Raw genomic sequence first — 18,173 nt, 5'->3', positions numbered from 1 at the left:
AACTCGGAGGGAGCAGTGAGTGGGAAAGGCAGAGAGAAGGGTACATACACCCCTCTGAAGTAGGCAAGGGCGTGTGTCCTGAGATTGGATGGTTCTGGATGGAGAGGAGCCATGCCGTGTGTGTCATGCGCAGGCATCTTTGCAGGCAAGCTAGCATTACTTTGCCAACAAAGGTCCGTCTAGTCAAGGCTATGGTTTTTCCAGTAGTCATATATGGATGTAACAGTTGGACTGTGAAGAAAGCTGAGCACCGAAGAATTGATGCTTTTGAACTGTGATGTTGGAGAAGACTCTTGAGAGTCCCTTGGACTGCAAGGAGATCCAACCAGTCCATCCTAAAGGAGATCAGTCCTGGGTGTTCATTGGAAGGACTGATGTTGAAGCTGAAACTCCAATCCTTTGGCCACCTGATGCAAAGAGCTGACTCATTTGAAAAGACCCTGATGCTGGGAAAGACTGAGGGCAGGAGAAGAAGGGGACGACAGAGGATGAGATGGTTGGATGGCATCACCGACTCAATGGACATGAGTTTGAGTAAACTCCAGGAGTTGGTGATGGACAGGGAAGCCTGGCGGGCTGCAATTCATGCAAAGAGTCGGACACGACTGAGCTATTGAACTGAACTGAATGGAGAACCTGCTCCCCACACAGGTGAGGAGGATGCTGTCTCTGCTGCTGTGGCCCAGGCTGTCTGGAGGGGAGGCTCCTGTGTGAACAGTCAGGGTGTGTGTGTTGGGGGGGGGGGGCAGGTCTGCAGCCACATGGCTGTGCTGAACAAGCTTTGTTGACAGTGGGGGACGAGGTGTGACCTGGCCAACAGATACATCTGCATTCCAGCTTTAGAGCCTGTTACTGGACTTTCCTGGAACTCACTGTAAAACCCAGGGCCAGCGCCATGGGGCACATGGGTGTGCTGGGAAGATCCGAGATGCTGGGCCTCTACATGACATCACACCAGCCATCATTTTGATGGTGTGTTCCTCTTGGAACCCCAGCCTTGCACCCGCTCAGCTCATATCCTTAGAGGAGGGCTCTTGCACCCACCTCGGTCTTGCAGCGCAGCCACTGGCCACCTCTGAGGGAAGGGAGTGAGGTTCTGGTGCCCAGTTGGGGCCTGGCAAGGGTCTCTGGGATGGGATGGGTGGTAGAGCGGAGGGCCTTGGGTTCAAACTCTGACCCAAGCTCTGAGATCATCATGAATTCCACAACTAGCCCCTCCCCTGGGGTCCCCAAAGCCAAGGCACAGTCGTCTCTGGGACATCTGGAGAATATTTACTTCTCCTTTTCATAGGGAACAAGCAGGAGCAGTGGGCATCTTGTGTCCTTTCTCACTTTTTTTTTTTTTGGCATGGGTAGCAAGATCTTGGATGAGATGTATTTATCTGGCCCTCTTGGAATTGTAGCTCAGGTTCAAAGCTTAGGGTAATGGTATAAAGAATCCCATATTCCCAGTTCAGGAAGCCACCAGTGAGCTGACAGCTGGTGGACCCAGCCACCTCGCTTTCTTTGAGCTGATAGTGGCAGACAAACCAGCCCCTGCCCGCCGATGCAAGAACAGAGCTTTGGGAGAGTAGAGTTCAGGGAGCGGCTGCTGGTGGCCAGGAGAGGGGTCCTCTCTCCAGAGCCGCACAGAGGAAACCAAGCTTAATCTGGAAGCAAGCCTAAAGAGTAAAGGAAGAAATAATGTAGTGGGCAAGCACGTAAGAGCAGAAAGAAAGAGGAGACAAGAGAAAAGACAGATGGGACAATGCAGGAAAACAAGAACTGCAGACATAGAAATAGGAGAGGAGAGGAAAAAACCAGAGCAGAAACCCAGAAAAATAAAGACAATGCAGAAAGGCAGAGAACTGTGGGAACATTAAAGATACATAGACAGGTGAAAAGTGGTGAAGGAAGTTTGCAAAAAGAGAGAAAGAGGGACTTTCCTGGTGGCCCAGTGGCTGAGAATACACCTTCCAGTCCACGGGATGTAGGTTCAGTCCTGGGGGGAGGAACTAAAATCCCGCATGCCATGGTTAACTAAGACCCAATGCAGCCAAATAAATAGGTAATTTTTTTAAAAAGAGAGAGAAAGAAAGAACTCATCTTGAGAGGGAGATACAGAGAAATGAAATAAAGATAGACATAAAAAATACTGGAAGGCGGGAAAATATATTAAGAACACATGCGTGTACGTGCATGCCCCCACACAGAAAGTCAGACAGGCGGAGAGGCAAGAAGCTGGAGACGCGGGCCAACCGGGTGAGGACTGGCCTCCGGGGTGCTAGAGGGGGACTCGTCCTCCAGCCGCACCAAGGGTGCAGTCACAGAAAGCAGTACAGGCGGGACCCAGGCGGGCCCCAGCCTCTCCTGCCAGGCTACAGAGGGCCACAGAGGAGTCTGCAGCAAAAGGGCTGAGAGGCCAGGTGAGCGTGTGCTGCAGGTGGGGTAAGTGTGGGGAAACCAGACCCCATGGTCCACCTACTAGAGAGAAGGGAAAGAAGAGAAGCTAAAGGAGAAGGAGGAGAAATCCTGTATGGGTTGGGGTGCACCATTTCCATTACTTTACCAGGTGGTCATCTACTCGGCTTCTCCCCTGGTGGCTCAGGTGGTAAAGAATCTGCCTGCAATGCAGGAGACCTGGGTTCAGTCTCTGGGTTGAGAAGATCCCCTGGAGATGGGAATGGCAACCCACTCCAGTAATCTTGCCTGGAGAATTCCCTGGACAGAGGAGCCTGATGGACTACAGTCCAGGCGGAGCAAAGGGTCCGACGTGACTGAGTGACAGACAGTTTCACTTTCATCTGCTGGGCAAGATTACTTCCTCCTGGACAAAGGCTCACAAGTCTAGGGGAGTGGGCTTCTGTGGACAGCCGGAGAAGCAGAAAGTAAGGAAAAATCATTGTTTGACCTACTTTACTTCTCTATAAAATAAATAAATTTATATTAAAAAATTTTTTTAAATAAATGCATGTTGTATTATTCCGCATATCGGATGGATATAATTTAAGACATATGGTGCCTAAAGTGTTTTGTAGAATCTGATATCCAAGCTTAGCAAACTTATAAAGGCCTACATGGTTATTGGTCAGGCCTGGACTCTTTCCCGCCAACCCCCCCCCCCCCCGCCCCCGCCTCGCCCCAACTGATTCCACCTTCTCTCCACAGTAAAATAAAAAGGAAGAGGGTAGATTTAAAACAGCACGGAAAACAAATTCAAAGGACACAGCAAATGGATTTGGAGCTGAATACAAAGGTAGAAATGTTTTAAATGCTGCCAGAGACAGGAGCCCAGGGGGTCTAATCAGATGGTGGAGTTGAAGGACACGGACCTCACGTCTGCCTGCCTCCACCCACAGACGCATCACAAACAGCTCTACGCATGGAACAAGTCTCACAGAGCACCTGCAGGAGGCCTCCCACGGCCGAAAGCACAGGAAACATCTCCATGTGGCTGGGCAGCGGTGATGGTTTAGTTTCTCAGTCGTGTCCAGCTCTCGCTACCCCGTGGACTGCAGCCGACCAGGCTCCTCTGTCCATGGGATTCTCTGGGCAAGAATACTGGAGTGGGCTGCCTCCTCCAGAGGACTTTCCTGCCCCAGCGATTCAGCTCACGGCCCCTGCGTCTTCTGTGTTGGCAAGTGGATTCAATTTCAAGTTCCAATTACTCATCCCTGGAATACAGAAATACAGTTGACTTTGATTTGTATGGGCTTCCCTGGCGACTCAGACTGTTCAGTTCTTGGGTCAGGAAAATCTGCTAGAGAAGGGAATGGTTACCCTCGTCAGTATGCTTATCTGGAGAATTCCATGGATGGAGGAGCCTGGCGGGGTGCAGTCCATAGGGTCGAAAAGAATCAGACAAAACTGATTGACTATCACTTTCACTTTTGATTTGTATATCAAAGGCTTATCAGTTTGCTTAATTGACTTCTTAATTCTAGTAGTTTTATTGTATATTCCTTAGGATTTTCTGTGTAAAAATCACGTCTTTCTGTAGTGAAGACAGTCTAACTCATTTCCAAACTCTCGGCCTTCAGTTTCTTTTTCTTGCCTTATTGCCCTGGCTGGAACCTGCAGTAATGTTGAATAGAAGTGGAGATATCGACATTCTCATCTTCTTCCTGATTCAGAGGGAAAGCACTTAAGACTTTTACTATTACATATGATGTTAGCTGAGGTTTTTTAATAGATCCGCTGTAGGGAGCTAAGTGTTTTCAACTGGCTATATAGCTGCCCAACCTATTTGGGGGTGTTTCTAGATAAGAACGGAGAAGGCAATGGCACCCCACTCCAGTACTCTTGCCTGGAAAATCCCATGGATGGAGGAGCCTGGTAGGCTGCAGGCCATGGGGTCGCTAAGAGTCGGACACGGCTGAGCGACTTCACTTTCAGTTTTCACTTTCACGCATTGGAGAAGGAAATGGCAACCCACTCCAGTGTTCTTGCCTGGAGACTCCCAGGGACAGAGGAGCCTGGTAGGCTACTGTCTGTGGGGTTGCACAGAGTCAGACACAACTGAAGTGACTTAGCAGTAGCAGCTAGAAAAGAAAAAGGGGGAATGGATATGGGTATTCACCAAAGATGAGGCAGCAGGGATCTCTTTATGAGTTCAGTTCCGTCTTAGCTGTATGATGACTTATTAGGAAATAAGCATTTATTTCCCTTAGAAGGAATATATGGGATGTCATTCACATCAAACATGACCAGGTGTGACAACATATCTCTATAAACTATGTATTTGGGAGGGACAGGGAGCTAATTCTCCATCACTCTGTTGGGAGGCAGTGTATCCTGTGACTAGAAATGTGAGCTCATAAAACGGTACCCAGTCCCAACCCAGGTCTGCAACCTTGGGCAAATTCCTCAACCTTCCACCTGCAAAATGAAGATAGTAAAAGATATCAGTAACACTTATCTCCAGGGCTTCTGAAGGCTAAATGAGCAAGTGCAACTTAAGGGTTTGAAACAGTGTCTGTTGCTTGGTGCATTTTAAGAAGGATTTGCTTTCATAAGGCTAATTTATGCCTAAAAAATTCCATGGACAGAGGAGCCTGGTGGGGTATATAGTCCCTGGGGCCGCAAAGAGTCGGACACCACTGAGCATGGGGAAGGTTAATTTATGCACAAGTTTTCAATAGGAGGTTTACTGCTTGACGTAAAGAACAACCATGCCATTAAAAAAAAAAAATCCTTTGGCCATTCTGCCCTGCGTTGAGCGGTCTTAGTTCCCCCACCAGGGATCAAACCTGCGCTCCCTGCATTGCCAGGGCAGCGTCTTCACCACTGTCCCACAAGAAGGTCCCACCATGCCATCTTTAGTGAAACCTTGGGTTAAGACATTTTAACTTTGGAGGGTTAAATAGTTGGTTTCTGTCGTTCTACCATGTTTTTGCGCAGTAAGTAAATGTGAAAATTTTGTGCGTTGAAGTTGGGTTACAGTTATCGGCAGGGTTACAGTTGCTGACAGTGATATTCTGCAGTTAGCACTGAGTCTACACTTAGAGGCTGAATAGAGTTTGATCTCCTGGTCTGCTCACTTGGACCACCTGATCGTGGGATGAAGTACTCCCCCCACACAAAGGCCACCCTGCCTCGGTGTATGGACCTGTGTGGCTTCAGCTTATTGCTTCCCGCCCATCAGCTAACTCTAGGGACCAGGGGCTTCTCCGTTGGTTACTTTTCTGGGCATTTGCCCTCATGAAGTTGCCTTCCTATCAACACGTTCCACCTTCTGGGTGCTGTCCTTCAGTGGGGCTCTGGGGGGAGTTGTGGAGGGTAGGGGGCAGTCGTGCCAACCTTTCCATCTAGTAAGTGGAGGGCCGGGGCCACTTGCCAGCAAGCATGAGGCTGCTCTGAGCCTTCTCCAGTGGGTCTTGCTGCAGGACCATGATGCTGGCATATAAGGAAAAGCACTTAGGAATTGGCTGCCAGGGGCCTTTCTCCTTAACTTGAACTTGATCTTCACTTTTGTCTCATCCTCTTGGGGATTTCTCTGGTGGCTCAATGGTAAAGAACCCACCTACCAATGCAGGAGATGCAGATTCAGTTCCTGGGTCGGGAAGATTCCCTGGAGGAGAAACTAGCAACCCACGCCAGTATTCTTGCTTGGGAAATCCCATGGAGAGAGGAGACTGACAGGCTACAGTCCACAGGGTTGCAAGAGTCAGACAGGACTTAGCGACTAAACAACAGCAACATCCTGGTGGAAGGGCTCAGCCATAGCCAGGGCCGTCTGCAAGCTTCTCCCATCTGAGGTGCCTGCTTCCTTCAGGGTTCCGTGTAGCCCAGCCAGTCTTCTCTCTCTGCTTTGTTCTTGACCAGGCTCATGAAAACTTACTCTATCCACTGACGCCTTAAAAAATCTAAAATTGTCCCTCAATTCTATTTGGACACATCCACGTTATATTGGATACACGGAGATTCCTCTCTCCCTCCCGTGTGATGGTGGGGGCAGCCAGAGCACGTTTAGGAGAGCCTGTCCACCAGGCTTTGGTGTGGATTCTTGGCCTTTTCCTCTGCAGTGCGATGGGGCAGTTTCGGGCCGTGAGTGTTTGGCCAGCTCTTGTCCTCACCTCGGCGAAAGATGCTCTGTGAGCTATTGCTTGAGTATCACCTATCTCTACCGTGCTCTTTCAGTTGTGATGGTGACACCAGTGCAGGGAGCAAGACAGACACTTTCCTCTCCCTCCACTCTCATGAGATGCCCCAGTTGGGTGGGGACCGCAGGCGCACATGATCCTCTGAGCTGTGCCTGCTGCTCCAGGTGATCATGCGAAATTATACATGGACAGAGAGTTTCTGCTGTGCCAACTTTTCCGCTGGAGCACAAAGCAGTCTGTTATAGGAGGGTTTTTACAGAGTAGTCTGACCTCCAGGCCCTGCAGGAACCGGGAAGCAGTGGGAGGCAGATGACCTTCCAACCAGAGGACTCAGAGTATGAGCTGAAGAAAAATGGGAAGCAGATACACAGTCCAAGTTCAGTTCAGTCATTCAGTCATGTCTGACTCTTTTCGACCCCATGTACTGCAGCACACCAGGCCTCCCTGTCCATCACCAACTTCTGGATCTTGCTCAGACTCATGTCTGTCGAGTTGGTGATGCCATCCAGCCAGCTCATCCTCTGTCATCCCCTTCTCTTCCTGCCCTCAATCTTTCCCAGCATCAGGGTCTTTTCCATTGAGTTGGCTCTCTGCATCAGGTGGCCACAGTATTGGAGCTTCAGCTTTAGCAGCAGTCCTTCCAATGATATTCTAGCTTTCAACTTGAGTATTATTTCTCTGAGCAAAGAAAATTGCTGAAAGTTTAAATATCAAGCCCTTAGGTTTTCCAAACAAAGGCAAGAAGAAACAAAGAAACCCCAGAAGTGCCAAATTTCACACTCTGCTCTGGTCAGATAAGAATCTGCCTCCAAACTCCACCGACACAACTCTAACTGCCAAATCTGCTGTTAGGCATCTTTCTCTTTTCTGTTTATCCATTTCCTTCTTATTTTCTTCCAATTCTATTTCTTCACTTCCCACTGATTGAAAAACCAAGTAAAGCAAACCATTTCCTTCGTTAGAGTGACTGAAAGACCATCTCATGCAGAGTAAAGCTGAAAAATATACTCCCTAAATGAATAAAGAGCATAATCATCCTGAGTCCAGTTTCCATCTTTGTGTTTATTCTTCACACAGGTCAGACACGGCCACCACCCGTGCCAATGCTAGAGACGTGGCAGGTATCCAGGAAACAGTTTGAGGAGAATTTGGAAGATCTACTCTCTTAGCAACTTTCAAATATAGAAGCAGTTATGTTATTAACTAGTCCTTGTGCTTTCATCACAAGAAAGAAACGTGTCACTATGGTGACGGATGTTAACTAGACTCACTGTGGTGGTCATTTCACAGTTATACAAATATCAGATTATTATATTGTACACCCGAAACTAATATATTATTGTCAACAATATCTAAATTTTAAAAATTGGTGTTGCATTTTTAAAATTGGAGTATAATTGCTTTACAGTGTGGTGCTGGTTTCTGCATGTAAATCAGCTGTATTATACACATATCCCCTCTCTCTGGAGCCTCTCTCCCCCCACCCCGCATCCCACCCCTTCTAGGTCATCACAGAGCACTGAGCTCAGCTTCCTGTTCTGTACAACAGCTTCCTGCTAGCCCTCTGTCTCACACATGGTAGTGTGCATATATTAATGCTGCTGTCCCAGTTCGTCCACCCCCCTTCTTCTCCACGCCCACAAATCTATTCTCTAAATCTTCAACTCTATTCCTACCCAGCAAATACGTCCATCAGTACCATTTTTTCTAGATTCCATATATATATGTGTGTGGTAACATATGATATTTGATATGTATGTATATACATATATGTTTACAATATTTGTTTTTCTCTTTCTGACTTACTTAACTCTATGACAGACTTTAACAAAATTTTTAACGTCTCAGAAGTGAAATAATTTGTCCACACCACCAAAGTAGATAGTAATTGGGCTGTAGTTTCAATTTTTATTTCTCAAGCTCCAAAGTCTATGGCCTTTCTATTATAAGATTCCTCTAAGAATTAGTACATATAATTCTATAATGAAAATCGAAAGGAATATTGTTGTGGACTGAATGTCTGCATCCCTCCTCTAGATTCAAATGTCAAAGCCTTCGTTCCCAATGTGATGGATCTGGAGATGGCACCTTTGGAAGGTCAATAGGGTTAGATGAGGCCATGAAGGTGAGAGCTTCATAATGGGATTAGATGCCATAAGAAGAGAGAGAGATCACTCTCTCTGCATCCTAAGTGGAGCTAGTGATAGAGAACCTGCCTGCCAATGCAGGAGACATAAGAAATGCAGGTTTGATCCCTGGGTTGGAGGAGGGCATGGCAATCCAATCCACCCGAGTATTATTGCCTAGAGAATCCTGTGGACAGAGGAGCCTGGCGGGCTAAGATCCGTAGGGTCTCAGAGTTGGACACTGAAGCAGCTTAGCAGCAGCAGGGCAGCTGTGCAAAAACAGAAAGGAGGCATCCGTCCTCAAGCCAGGAAAAGAGTGCCCCCGGAACCTGACTGTGCTCGCACCCTGATATTGGACTTCCCGCCTCTAGAATTGTCAGGAAATGAATTTCATGCAAAAGCTTTTAAGAAAACAAAAAAGAGAAGAAGAGGAAAGAAAAAAAGTTTGAAAACCCGGCAATATGTGACTACAATATGGGGAAGGAGGGTGGAAAGGTGGGTTGGTTTTGTTGCAGACTAGATTTAGTTAGTTCTGTTATTTAGAATTTTCCAGGCAGTGAGTGACCTGACTAAAACCATCTCACATTCTCTGTCCTTCTCCTTCAAATTGTTTCTTCATCGCTGGTCACATGTCAAGAAATGCAGCGTGGCACTGCCATGCTTGGGCCTCCCCAGTGGCTTAGTGGTAAAGAATCTGCCTGCAGTGCAGGAGACTTGAGTTTGGTCCCTGAGTCAGGAAGATCCCGTGGAGGAGGGCCTGGCAACCCACTCCAGTATTCTTGCCTGGAGAATCCCATGGACAGAAGAGCCTGGTGGGCTACAGTCCATGGGGTCGCCAAGAGTCAGAAATGACTGAAGTGACTGAGGGTGGATGCACCACCACGCTTGATACGAGTGAGGGATTAATAGAAACATGTAAACTGGACTCACAGCGGGTTATGGCATTTCTTCATCTAACTGAAGCTTTTAGGGGTGACACAGGCATTTTAGGGGTAACAGTAGGCCTTGCATGCAACACACCCCTGCTTAATGGTGGTACTGAGATGTGCGTTGTCTGCCATCTGCCTTGCTAATAAGTTCTATTCTCTAAGAATATCATCAGCCGTTTTTTGGTTTTTTTTTTCTGTCAATTTGGCAGGTGATGACCGAGAAGGAGGACTTTTTCAGTGCCTGGAACTCATGTCTTCACCACATCACCTGCTTGTCTCTGGCGCATATTCACCGAGGTCAGTGGCTCTTGTCAAATATTTGGGATTGAGTGACTCTCAGGTTATCTGGGAAGATGACTCTGCAGAGAAAGGACAGTCCCCACTCTGGTCTGAGCCCTTGTGTTGAATTTAGGGTCCCCAAGTTACTCCCCGCTTACACTGACCAAATGACACCCACAGAACCTAATGCTAAATTTACCAGGATCCAGCTGGCCAAGTGCAGTCCCTCAGCAGTGGCCCTCAGCCCAGTGGTGACTGTCATTCCCAAACAAACAAATGAGGGGTGGGTAAAGTGAGGATGTTTTAATGCAGTCACTACCTGAAGAAGTTTGAGGACCAAAACTGCTTAAACCTACCCCCCAAATTTAGCAAGGACTGGTTCTGCCTTTTAAAGCCGTGATTCTAAACCAGAGGTGACTGCGTCTTCCCGGGAACATTTGTTGACAGATGGAAACGTCTTGGTTGTTGCAACTGAGCAGGAATTGCTAGCAGGTGGAGGCAGGGACACTGCACTGAACAGTCCTCCCTGCTTCTGAAACAAAAAGTGATCCGGGCCAAAGCATTAGCCCCCAAGGGCCACGAAGTGTGAATTTCATTTCGGCCTCAAAATCACAGAAAGTAAAATGAAACATTGACGTCAAGAGTGAGATCCATGAAGATTTCTGCTCCCTGGACCTGCCCAACTCCTCCTCTTTCCCTTACTGAATTTTGTGTGCTCAGTTGCTCAGGCGTGTCCGACTCTTTGGGACCCCATGGACTGTAGCGCACCAGGCTCCTCTGTCTGTGGGATTCTCCAGGCAAGAACGCTGGAGTGGGTTGCCATGCCGTCCTCCAGGGGATCTTCCCAGCCCAGGGACTGAGCCTGTGTCTCCTTCGTGTCCTGCATTGCAGGGGGATTCTTTAGCACTGAGCCACCAGGGAGCCCTATCCTCCGTGGGGGAAAAGTATGAAAAGCAGAGGCGCTGACTGTTGTTTGCCGCGTAGAGTTTTCCATCAGACCGAGGCCACTGATGGCTCCCAGAAAGCAGGGGCGGGTTTGACCACCGTCTCAGCTCTGGAGCCTGGCTAATGGCCCTAGTACATCCCTGGGCGCTGTCCAGAGTATGGAACTCCTTGATGGGCTCTGTTAGGAGTCAAGCCTGGGCTTCCCCGATGGTTCAGTGAAAAGAATCTGCCTGCCAGTGCAGGAGACCTGGGGTCCATCCCTGGTCTGGGAAGACTCCACCTGCCACAAGGCAACTAGGCCCATGACCACAACTCCGGAGCATGTGCTCTGGAGCCAGGAGCTGCAGCTTCTGAAGCCCTAGAACCTGCACGCCACAACTCCAGAATAGCGTCAACTTGCTGCAGTTAGAGAAAAGCCCATGGAACACCAGAGACCCAGCACAGCCAGAAGAGAAAGAGTCACAGCAGCGACCCAGGAGTGCTTGCCTCCTGTCCAGTATCCTGGCCCGCCCACCACCCTGCCTCCTAGCCAGGCATTCAGGAGAAGAGTGCCAGGGCCTCTGCCGTCTGAGTGCAGTCCAGTGCTTGGGACCTGGGGTAGCCTGTGGCCCTGGGCTTAGGAATAAGGAGTGGGACGCGGGTGCTTAGGTGAACTTGGCAAGAGCACAGGCTCTTCCCAGGGTCAGCGAGGCTGCCAGAGTGTCACACCCAGGGCCAGCCTTTAAACACGGTGCCCACACCCTGTGATAACCAAGGCCTCATCCGTGCCCCAGACTGTTTGGTTTCTGCCTTCTGCTTCTCAGGGCCGACTCTTTTGTGACCCCATGGACTGTAGCCCGCCAGGCTTCTCTATCCATGAGATTTCCTAGGCAAGAATACTGGAATGGATTGCCATATCCTTCCCCAGGGGGTCTTTCCAACCCAGGGATCGAGCCCACATCTCCTGCATTGCAGGCAGATTCTTTCCTGCTGAGCCACCAGAGAAGCCTGACTCATAGTGTTCAATAAAACTTTTTTATTACTCTTAATTACTAATCTACAAAAGCCTTTGTTCCCATAACCAAAGTGGAACATTTAGATCTTTTTCCTTAAGAGGAAGAAACAGAGAAAGGGGCTTGGTGCCAATGTATGAAGTCTTAACACCAGGAAGAGACATCAAAGAGCTGATATTCCACAGCGCTGGAGAAATCCAGACTGATTCTGAACCTGCTATTGATTAAGCAATAAATGATGGTAAGCAAAAGTGACCGTAAGCTAAAGTGATGATTTTCAGGAAATTTGGCCTCTGGTTCCATGACAGATGAAGAGGATTTGGCTGTAGAAAGTCACAGAAGAAAAATCATAACAGCAAGAAAAATAATAGGACCCAATGACAACATCAAGAAATCTGAGGAAGATTTTGAAATAGGGAAATCCGTCCGTAATGAGAAGGGCTGTACAGATACAGACACAGGAAAAATGTAGTCAGCATGTCATTAGGGTCCAATAGCATACTCCCCCCACCCCCTCCCCAGCCCCCCGCCGGGCAGAGGTCTCCAGGGAGACCAGAGAGGAGGTAGAATAGCCCATCTGTTTTCAGTGACTGGACCCAGATGTTGCCCCTGGAGACTTTCAAAGGAGTGGCGCAAACAGGGAAGGGAAGGAGCCGGCGGGCGGAAGCTCAGAGCTGAGTGTCACCCCAGATGAAAATGAACTCCACATCTAGCCCTCTTCATCAGGAACAAACAGGAAAAAAGCCTTCTGGCATCAGTTTCCAGTTGTCACCTGAAAACTCAGGAAGACCATGTTGGAAATAAGAATGTTAAGCAGTCTCTAGTGGTTTCTAAAGTGGGATGTAACTATTACGATGATGAATTATTACTTTCCTCTGATACGCATTTTGATCTTGCCCTGGAAATAGCAGTGCTGAAACATGGTGCTGTTTGAATCCTTAGGAGTGTACCAATCCAAAAACCAAAAAGAATAATTTTATGAAATGAATGTAATAAATTAATTAAATAAATAAGTCACATCCAGCATTTTCAGCTCCATGCTGAATTGTCTCTTAGTTTTTCTCTAGAAAAACTAAGAGGAGTTCCCATTGTATTGCAGCAAGTCCCTTTTCTGGTTCTTAATAAAGTGACTAAGAGTTTAGAATGTAGGCATTCAGTTCAGATTGCAACTATAGTTAGAATATTTGAGTAGTGTAGATTTCTGCCTATCAAGATTAATTTCAGACTCCTTTAAAGGATGTATTTGCTTCCTTGCTAAGGAGACTTTGTTAATAAAAATGTGATCACTTGTATTATTAAAGCATTATTTCTGCATTTTAGCTATGAGTCCTTTTCCCAATATTCTTCATGGGATCACCATTTTCCTCCCCATGGTTAATGGGGCTCTTCTTTAGGCAAATGACATTCACCTTGATTTAGTTTTAGCTTTGGCATTCATTTTCCAGGAAATTGTGGAACTACACTTACCACCTTCTTGAATGAGCATTACTTTAGCTCATTACTTGAATGACTATTCTGCAAGTGCAGGAAAAAAATGCCACAAATTCATCCCAAAGTCATGTGTGAGTTTAGGAATTTCGTTCAGTTCAGTTCAACCACTCAGTTGTGTCTGACTCTGCGACCCCAAGGACTGCAGCATGCCCAGGCTTCCCTGTCCATCACCAACTCCCAGAGCCTACTCAAACTTATGTCCATCGCATCCGTGATGCCATCTAACCATCTCATCCTCTGTCATCCCCTTCTGCTCCCACCTTCAATCTTTCCCAGCATCAGGATCTTTTCAAATGAGTCAGTTCTTCGTATCAGGTGGCTAAAGTATTGGAGTTTCAGCTTCAGCATCAGTCCTTCCAATGAGTATTCAGGACTTTTCTCCTTTAGGATGGACTGGTTGGATCTCCTTGCAGTCCAAGGGACTCTTGAGTCTTCTCCAACATCACAGTTCAAAAGCACCAATTCTTCAGTACTCAGCTTTCTTTATAGTCCAACTCTCACATCCGTACATGACCACTGGAAAAACTAAGCTTTGACTAGGTGGACCTTGTTGGTAAAGTAATGTCTCTGTCTTTTAATATGCTGTCTAGGTTGGTCATAGCTTTTCTTCCAAGGAGCAAGTGTCTTTTAATTTCATGGCTTGCAGTCACCATATGCAGTGATTTTGGAGCCCCAAAAAATAAAGTCAGCCACTGTTTCCACTGTTTCCCCATCTATTTCCCATGAAGTGATGGGCCCAGAGGTCATGATCTTTGTTTTCTGAATGTTGAGCTTTAAGTCAACTGTTTTACTCTCCTCTTTCACTTTCATCAAGAGGCTCTTTAGTTCTTCTTTGCTTTCTGCTGTAAGGGTGGTGTCATCTGCATGTCTGAGGTTATTGATATTTCTCCTGGCAATCTTGATTCCAGCTTGTGCTTCATCCAGCCCAGCATTTTACATGATGTACTCTGCATATAAGTTAAATAAGCAGGATGACAATATACAGCCTTGATATACTCCTTTCCCTATTTGGAACCGGTCTGTTTTTCCATGTCCAGTTCTAACTATTGCTTCTTGATCACATACAGATTTCTCAGGAGGCAGGTCAGGTGGTCTGGTATTCCCATCTCTTTAAGAATTTTCCACAGTTTGTCGTGATCCACAGTCAAAGGCTTTGGTCAATAAAGCAAAAGTAGATGTTTTTCTGGAACTCTTGCTTTTTTGATGATCCAGTGGATGTTGGCAATTTGATCTCTGGTTCCTCTGCCTTTTCTAAATCCAGCTTGAACATCTGGACAAATAATGCAAATACGTGAGAAAAGACGAGAAGCTCAAGGCAAAGGAGAAAAGGAAAAGTATACGCATTTGAATGCAGAGTTCCAAAGAATAGCAAGCAGAGATGAGAAAGCCTTCCTCAGTGATCCGTGCAAAGAAATAGAGGAAAACAATAGAATGGGAAAGACTAGCAATCTCTTCAATAAAATTAGAGACACCAAGGGAACATTTCATACAAAGATGAACACAATAAAGGACAGAAGTGGTATGGACCTAACAGAAGCAGAAGATATTAAGAAACGGTGGCAAGAATACACAGAAGAACTGTACAAAAAGATCTTCATGACCCCAGATAACCATGATGGTGTGATCACTCATCTAGAGCCAGACATCCTGGAATGTGAAGTCAAGTGGGCCTTAGGAAGCATCACTACGAACAAAGCTAGTGGAGGCAATGGAATTCTAGTTGAGCTATTTCAAATCCTAAAAGATGATTGTGTGAAAGTGCTGCACTCAATATACCAGTAAATCTGAGAACTCAGCAGTGGCCACAGGACTGGAAAAGGTCAGTTTTCATTCCAATCCTAAAGAAAAGCAATGCCAAAGAATGCTCAAACTACCACACAATTGCTCATCTCACATGCTAGCAATGTAATGCTCAAAATTCTCCAAGCCAGGCTTCAACAGTATGGGAACCATGAACTTGCAGATACTCAAGGAACTGAGAGTCAACTACAAAACTTAGACTCAACTCAGACTCAAGGCTATAGAGGACCCTCCGAACCCTGGGTCCTCCCAGCTTGAAGGGCAAACATGACCTGTGCAGTGGAACTAAAAGTCAAAAGGCAGCACATCTCATTCTTTGGATGAGTTTCTGGAACATTCTGTCGTTACCGCAGGAAGTGGGAAGTCTGGCGGGTGGGGGAGGGGGAGTACACAGGTACTACTTCATTGGCTGTGGCAACCTGTGAGCCTTCCTCTGCCATTGGCGCCCTCTGCTGGCCCAGAAGCTGTGGCGCAGCCCCTGAGGCGGTGCTCTGAGGGAGGGAGGCAGGCGCTGGGTCCCGCTGCCCAGCTGCTGACCTTCGTCTTCCTCTAACGCCCCTTAGACATGTGGGTGGGAGTGCCGGTGATGTGGTCTGGGGAGCCAAGGGTGAGCAGGTGCTATTTGCCACCAGATCCCAGCAGACCAGCGTCTTGGAGACCTCAACACTGGAGAAAAAAAAGGATTGTCTTCAGATTTGTTTTCTCTGTCCTTTTGACATGGGGGACACATCTCAGACTCATCACTCCTGAGAGCAAAGCGGGTTGATGGGTCAGTGTTGGAGGGTGTGGCGGCTGGGAGAGGGCCACGCAAGTGTCCACTGTCCCTAATGCCTGGAGTCTGGAACAATGGAGAGACTCCGTCTGGCGGCCCAGGAGGTGGCAGTACTCAGGGAGAAGAGACGGTGAGGACTGGCACAGCACCAGCAGGATGGGAGAGAGAAGAGGGCAAGCCCTGGTGATGGGGGCCGTTGCAGGCAGGAGCTCCCGTAGGTGCTGGCTCCTGAAAGGGAGAATTAGTTTAGCTGACTGAGCGCTGCAGCACTGAAACCCTGGGCAGGTGTGCAACTTTGCCACCGCAGATTTACACTTTTGAAAGCAATTTTGGTTTTTTTGGTGGTGCTGGGTCTTCACTGCCTCGTGGACAGCGTACAGGCTTCTCATTCGGGTGACGTCTCTCACTGTGAAGCACTGGCTCTGGGGCTGGAGCTCAGTAGTGTGGGGCACGGGCTTGGGATCTTCCCGGCTCAGGAGTTGAACCCATGTCTCCTGCGCTGGCAGGCGGGTTCTTTACCACTAGTGCCACCTGAGAAGCCCAGGGAAGCCCACATAGATTTGCGTTTTGTGTCTCATCAGCAAGTAGACGAGGAGGCGAGGATGTTCTAAGATACCGATGCCCAATGTTGGACCTTATTCTGAGCCCTCCTGGTTCTGGCAGAGCAGCTGTGAGGGAGCATGGCTCCTGGGCTCCAGCAAGGGGAGCAGGTTCTTTCTGCAACATCGCATGGGCTGCTCCCTTCATCGGAACGCAGGGTTTCCTTCCCCGGAGCGCCAGGCCACGCAGGTGAACTTGAGTTCTGTGTCAGCTGGACCCGAGGACCCCAAGCGCTACGTTCTCCGTAAGGGCAGCCACACAGCCCTCGTCTGCTCCCCCAGCACCTGGGAGCAGGTCACCTGCAAGGTCCCGAGAGAGCTGTCAGCTCACTTTTCTTTGATGAAGGCGGCGGTTTATGAGACGGTTTTATGACAGATGACCTTCAAGATTCTGTCGTGCTAGGAAGAGGGAGACGAGGAAAAAGCCAAGTTCAATTCCCGAAGAATATTTGTTTAGTGGAGGCTCTTTCTGGACAGAATTTAGCAGCTATACTTGACCCAGACTCTAATAACACATCACTTACCTTCCTGACCCTGGGGACATTGGCCGACTGGACTGATGGCCACTGTCTCTGCCTCTCCAGCGCTTCCCTGAGCCAGGGCCATGCTGAGTGTCTGGCTCCCGTCACCCTCTTCAGTCCCCACGACAACCTCACTTAGCCTTGAGGAAGCTCTGCTCAGGGTTGGACAGTTGCCTGTGACCACACAGGTCTAAGATGTGGGGCTGGATCTCTGCCCTGGGGCTGGCTGACCCCCACGGCTTTCTAGCATCAGATTTTGAGTGATGCCCTCTCACCCCCAACTCCCCAAGGGCTTTCCTTCCTACAGATAAACCCTAAAGAATGAGCATTCTAGCGTTCTTTAACTTCTGGTGGTGGTGGTGGGGGGTACTTTGTATTTTATTTGGCGCATACTTTCTGAGGTTAAACTTGGCTTATGCTCTTTTTCACTCTTCTTACTGCATTGGTCGCCGAATTGTGCTTTTTTTAAATTTTTGTTTGCTATCTCACAGACTTTCTGTAAGATTAACGAGCACTTATTAGTCTCCCACCAAGGCAGACAGGGAGGGACCACCATCCACCCATGCGGCTAAGGCTCAGAGAGGCTTCCTGAGTTGCCCAGGGCCACACAGCAGAAAGCGGGGTTCAAATCCTGGCAGAGTGCTACCATCCGCCCACTTAGTGGGGCCTGTAAGTGCTTGCTGGACCTGAATCTAATGGCTGAGCATTGCTAAAGAGGCAAATAAGTAAATAAATAAATAAGCCCTCGTTTATTTGCCTTTTAAAAAAAGTGTGTTTTTTTCCTCCTTTGTACACTATGTAATCAAAGATGTACTTTATATGATGAACTGCAAAGACCTGAGCTGCAGGCCACACTGACTTTCCAGCTCCTGGTACCTAAGTACTTTCAAACAGAGTGCCCAAGTTGGCAGATGAAATTAACCCAAAAGGTAAAAACCCAAAAATTTCCACTGCATAACTATTATGAGACTCCACTAGGAATATGAATAAGACCTTCTAAACTGTGAATAAAAATAGAAGTGTAGGAAATCTTGTCTTATAACAGCAATTCTAGGTATGGCTTTCTATATTTAAAAAGTTATCCATATTCTAAAGTTAAACGTATGTGCTATGTACACACTTACATTTAGGTTTTAGA

General features: G+C 47.7%; 1 protein-coding gene across 1 annotated transcript in view; it reads left to right on the top strand.

The window, feature by feature from the left end:
• ACOXL (acyl-CoA oxidase like) overlaps window positions 1–18,173 on the top strand; it is a 356,241-nt gene that overhangs the window by 276,059 nt on the left and 62,009 nt on the right. The window contains exon 16 of the mRNA XM_052647950.1: window positions 9,846–9,933. Coding sequence (XP_052503910.1) covers window positions 9,846–9,933 — 88 coding nt within the window. The remainder of the gene's footprint in view (window positions 1–9,845; window positions 9,934–18,173) is intronic.

The sequence above is a fragment of the Budorcas taxicolor genome, chromosome 11, assembly GCF_023091745.1.
Source record: "Budorcas taxicolor isolate Tak-1 chromosome 11, Takin1.1, whole genome shotgun sequence".
Taxonomy (NCBI): Eukaryota; Metazoa; Chordata; class Mammalia; order Artiodactyla; family Bovidae; genus Budorcas; species Budorcas taxicolor.
The sequence above is the reverse complement of the archived record's forward strand: the minus strand, read 5'-3'. Positions and strand labels throughout refer to the sequence as shown.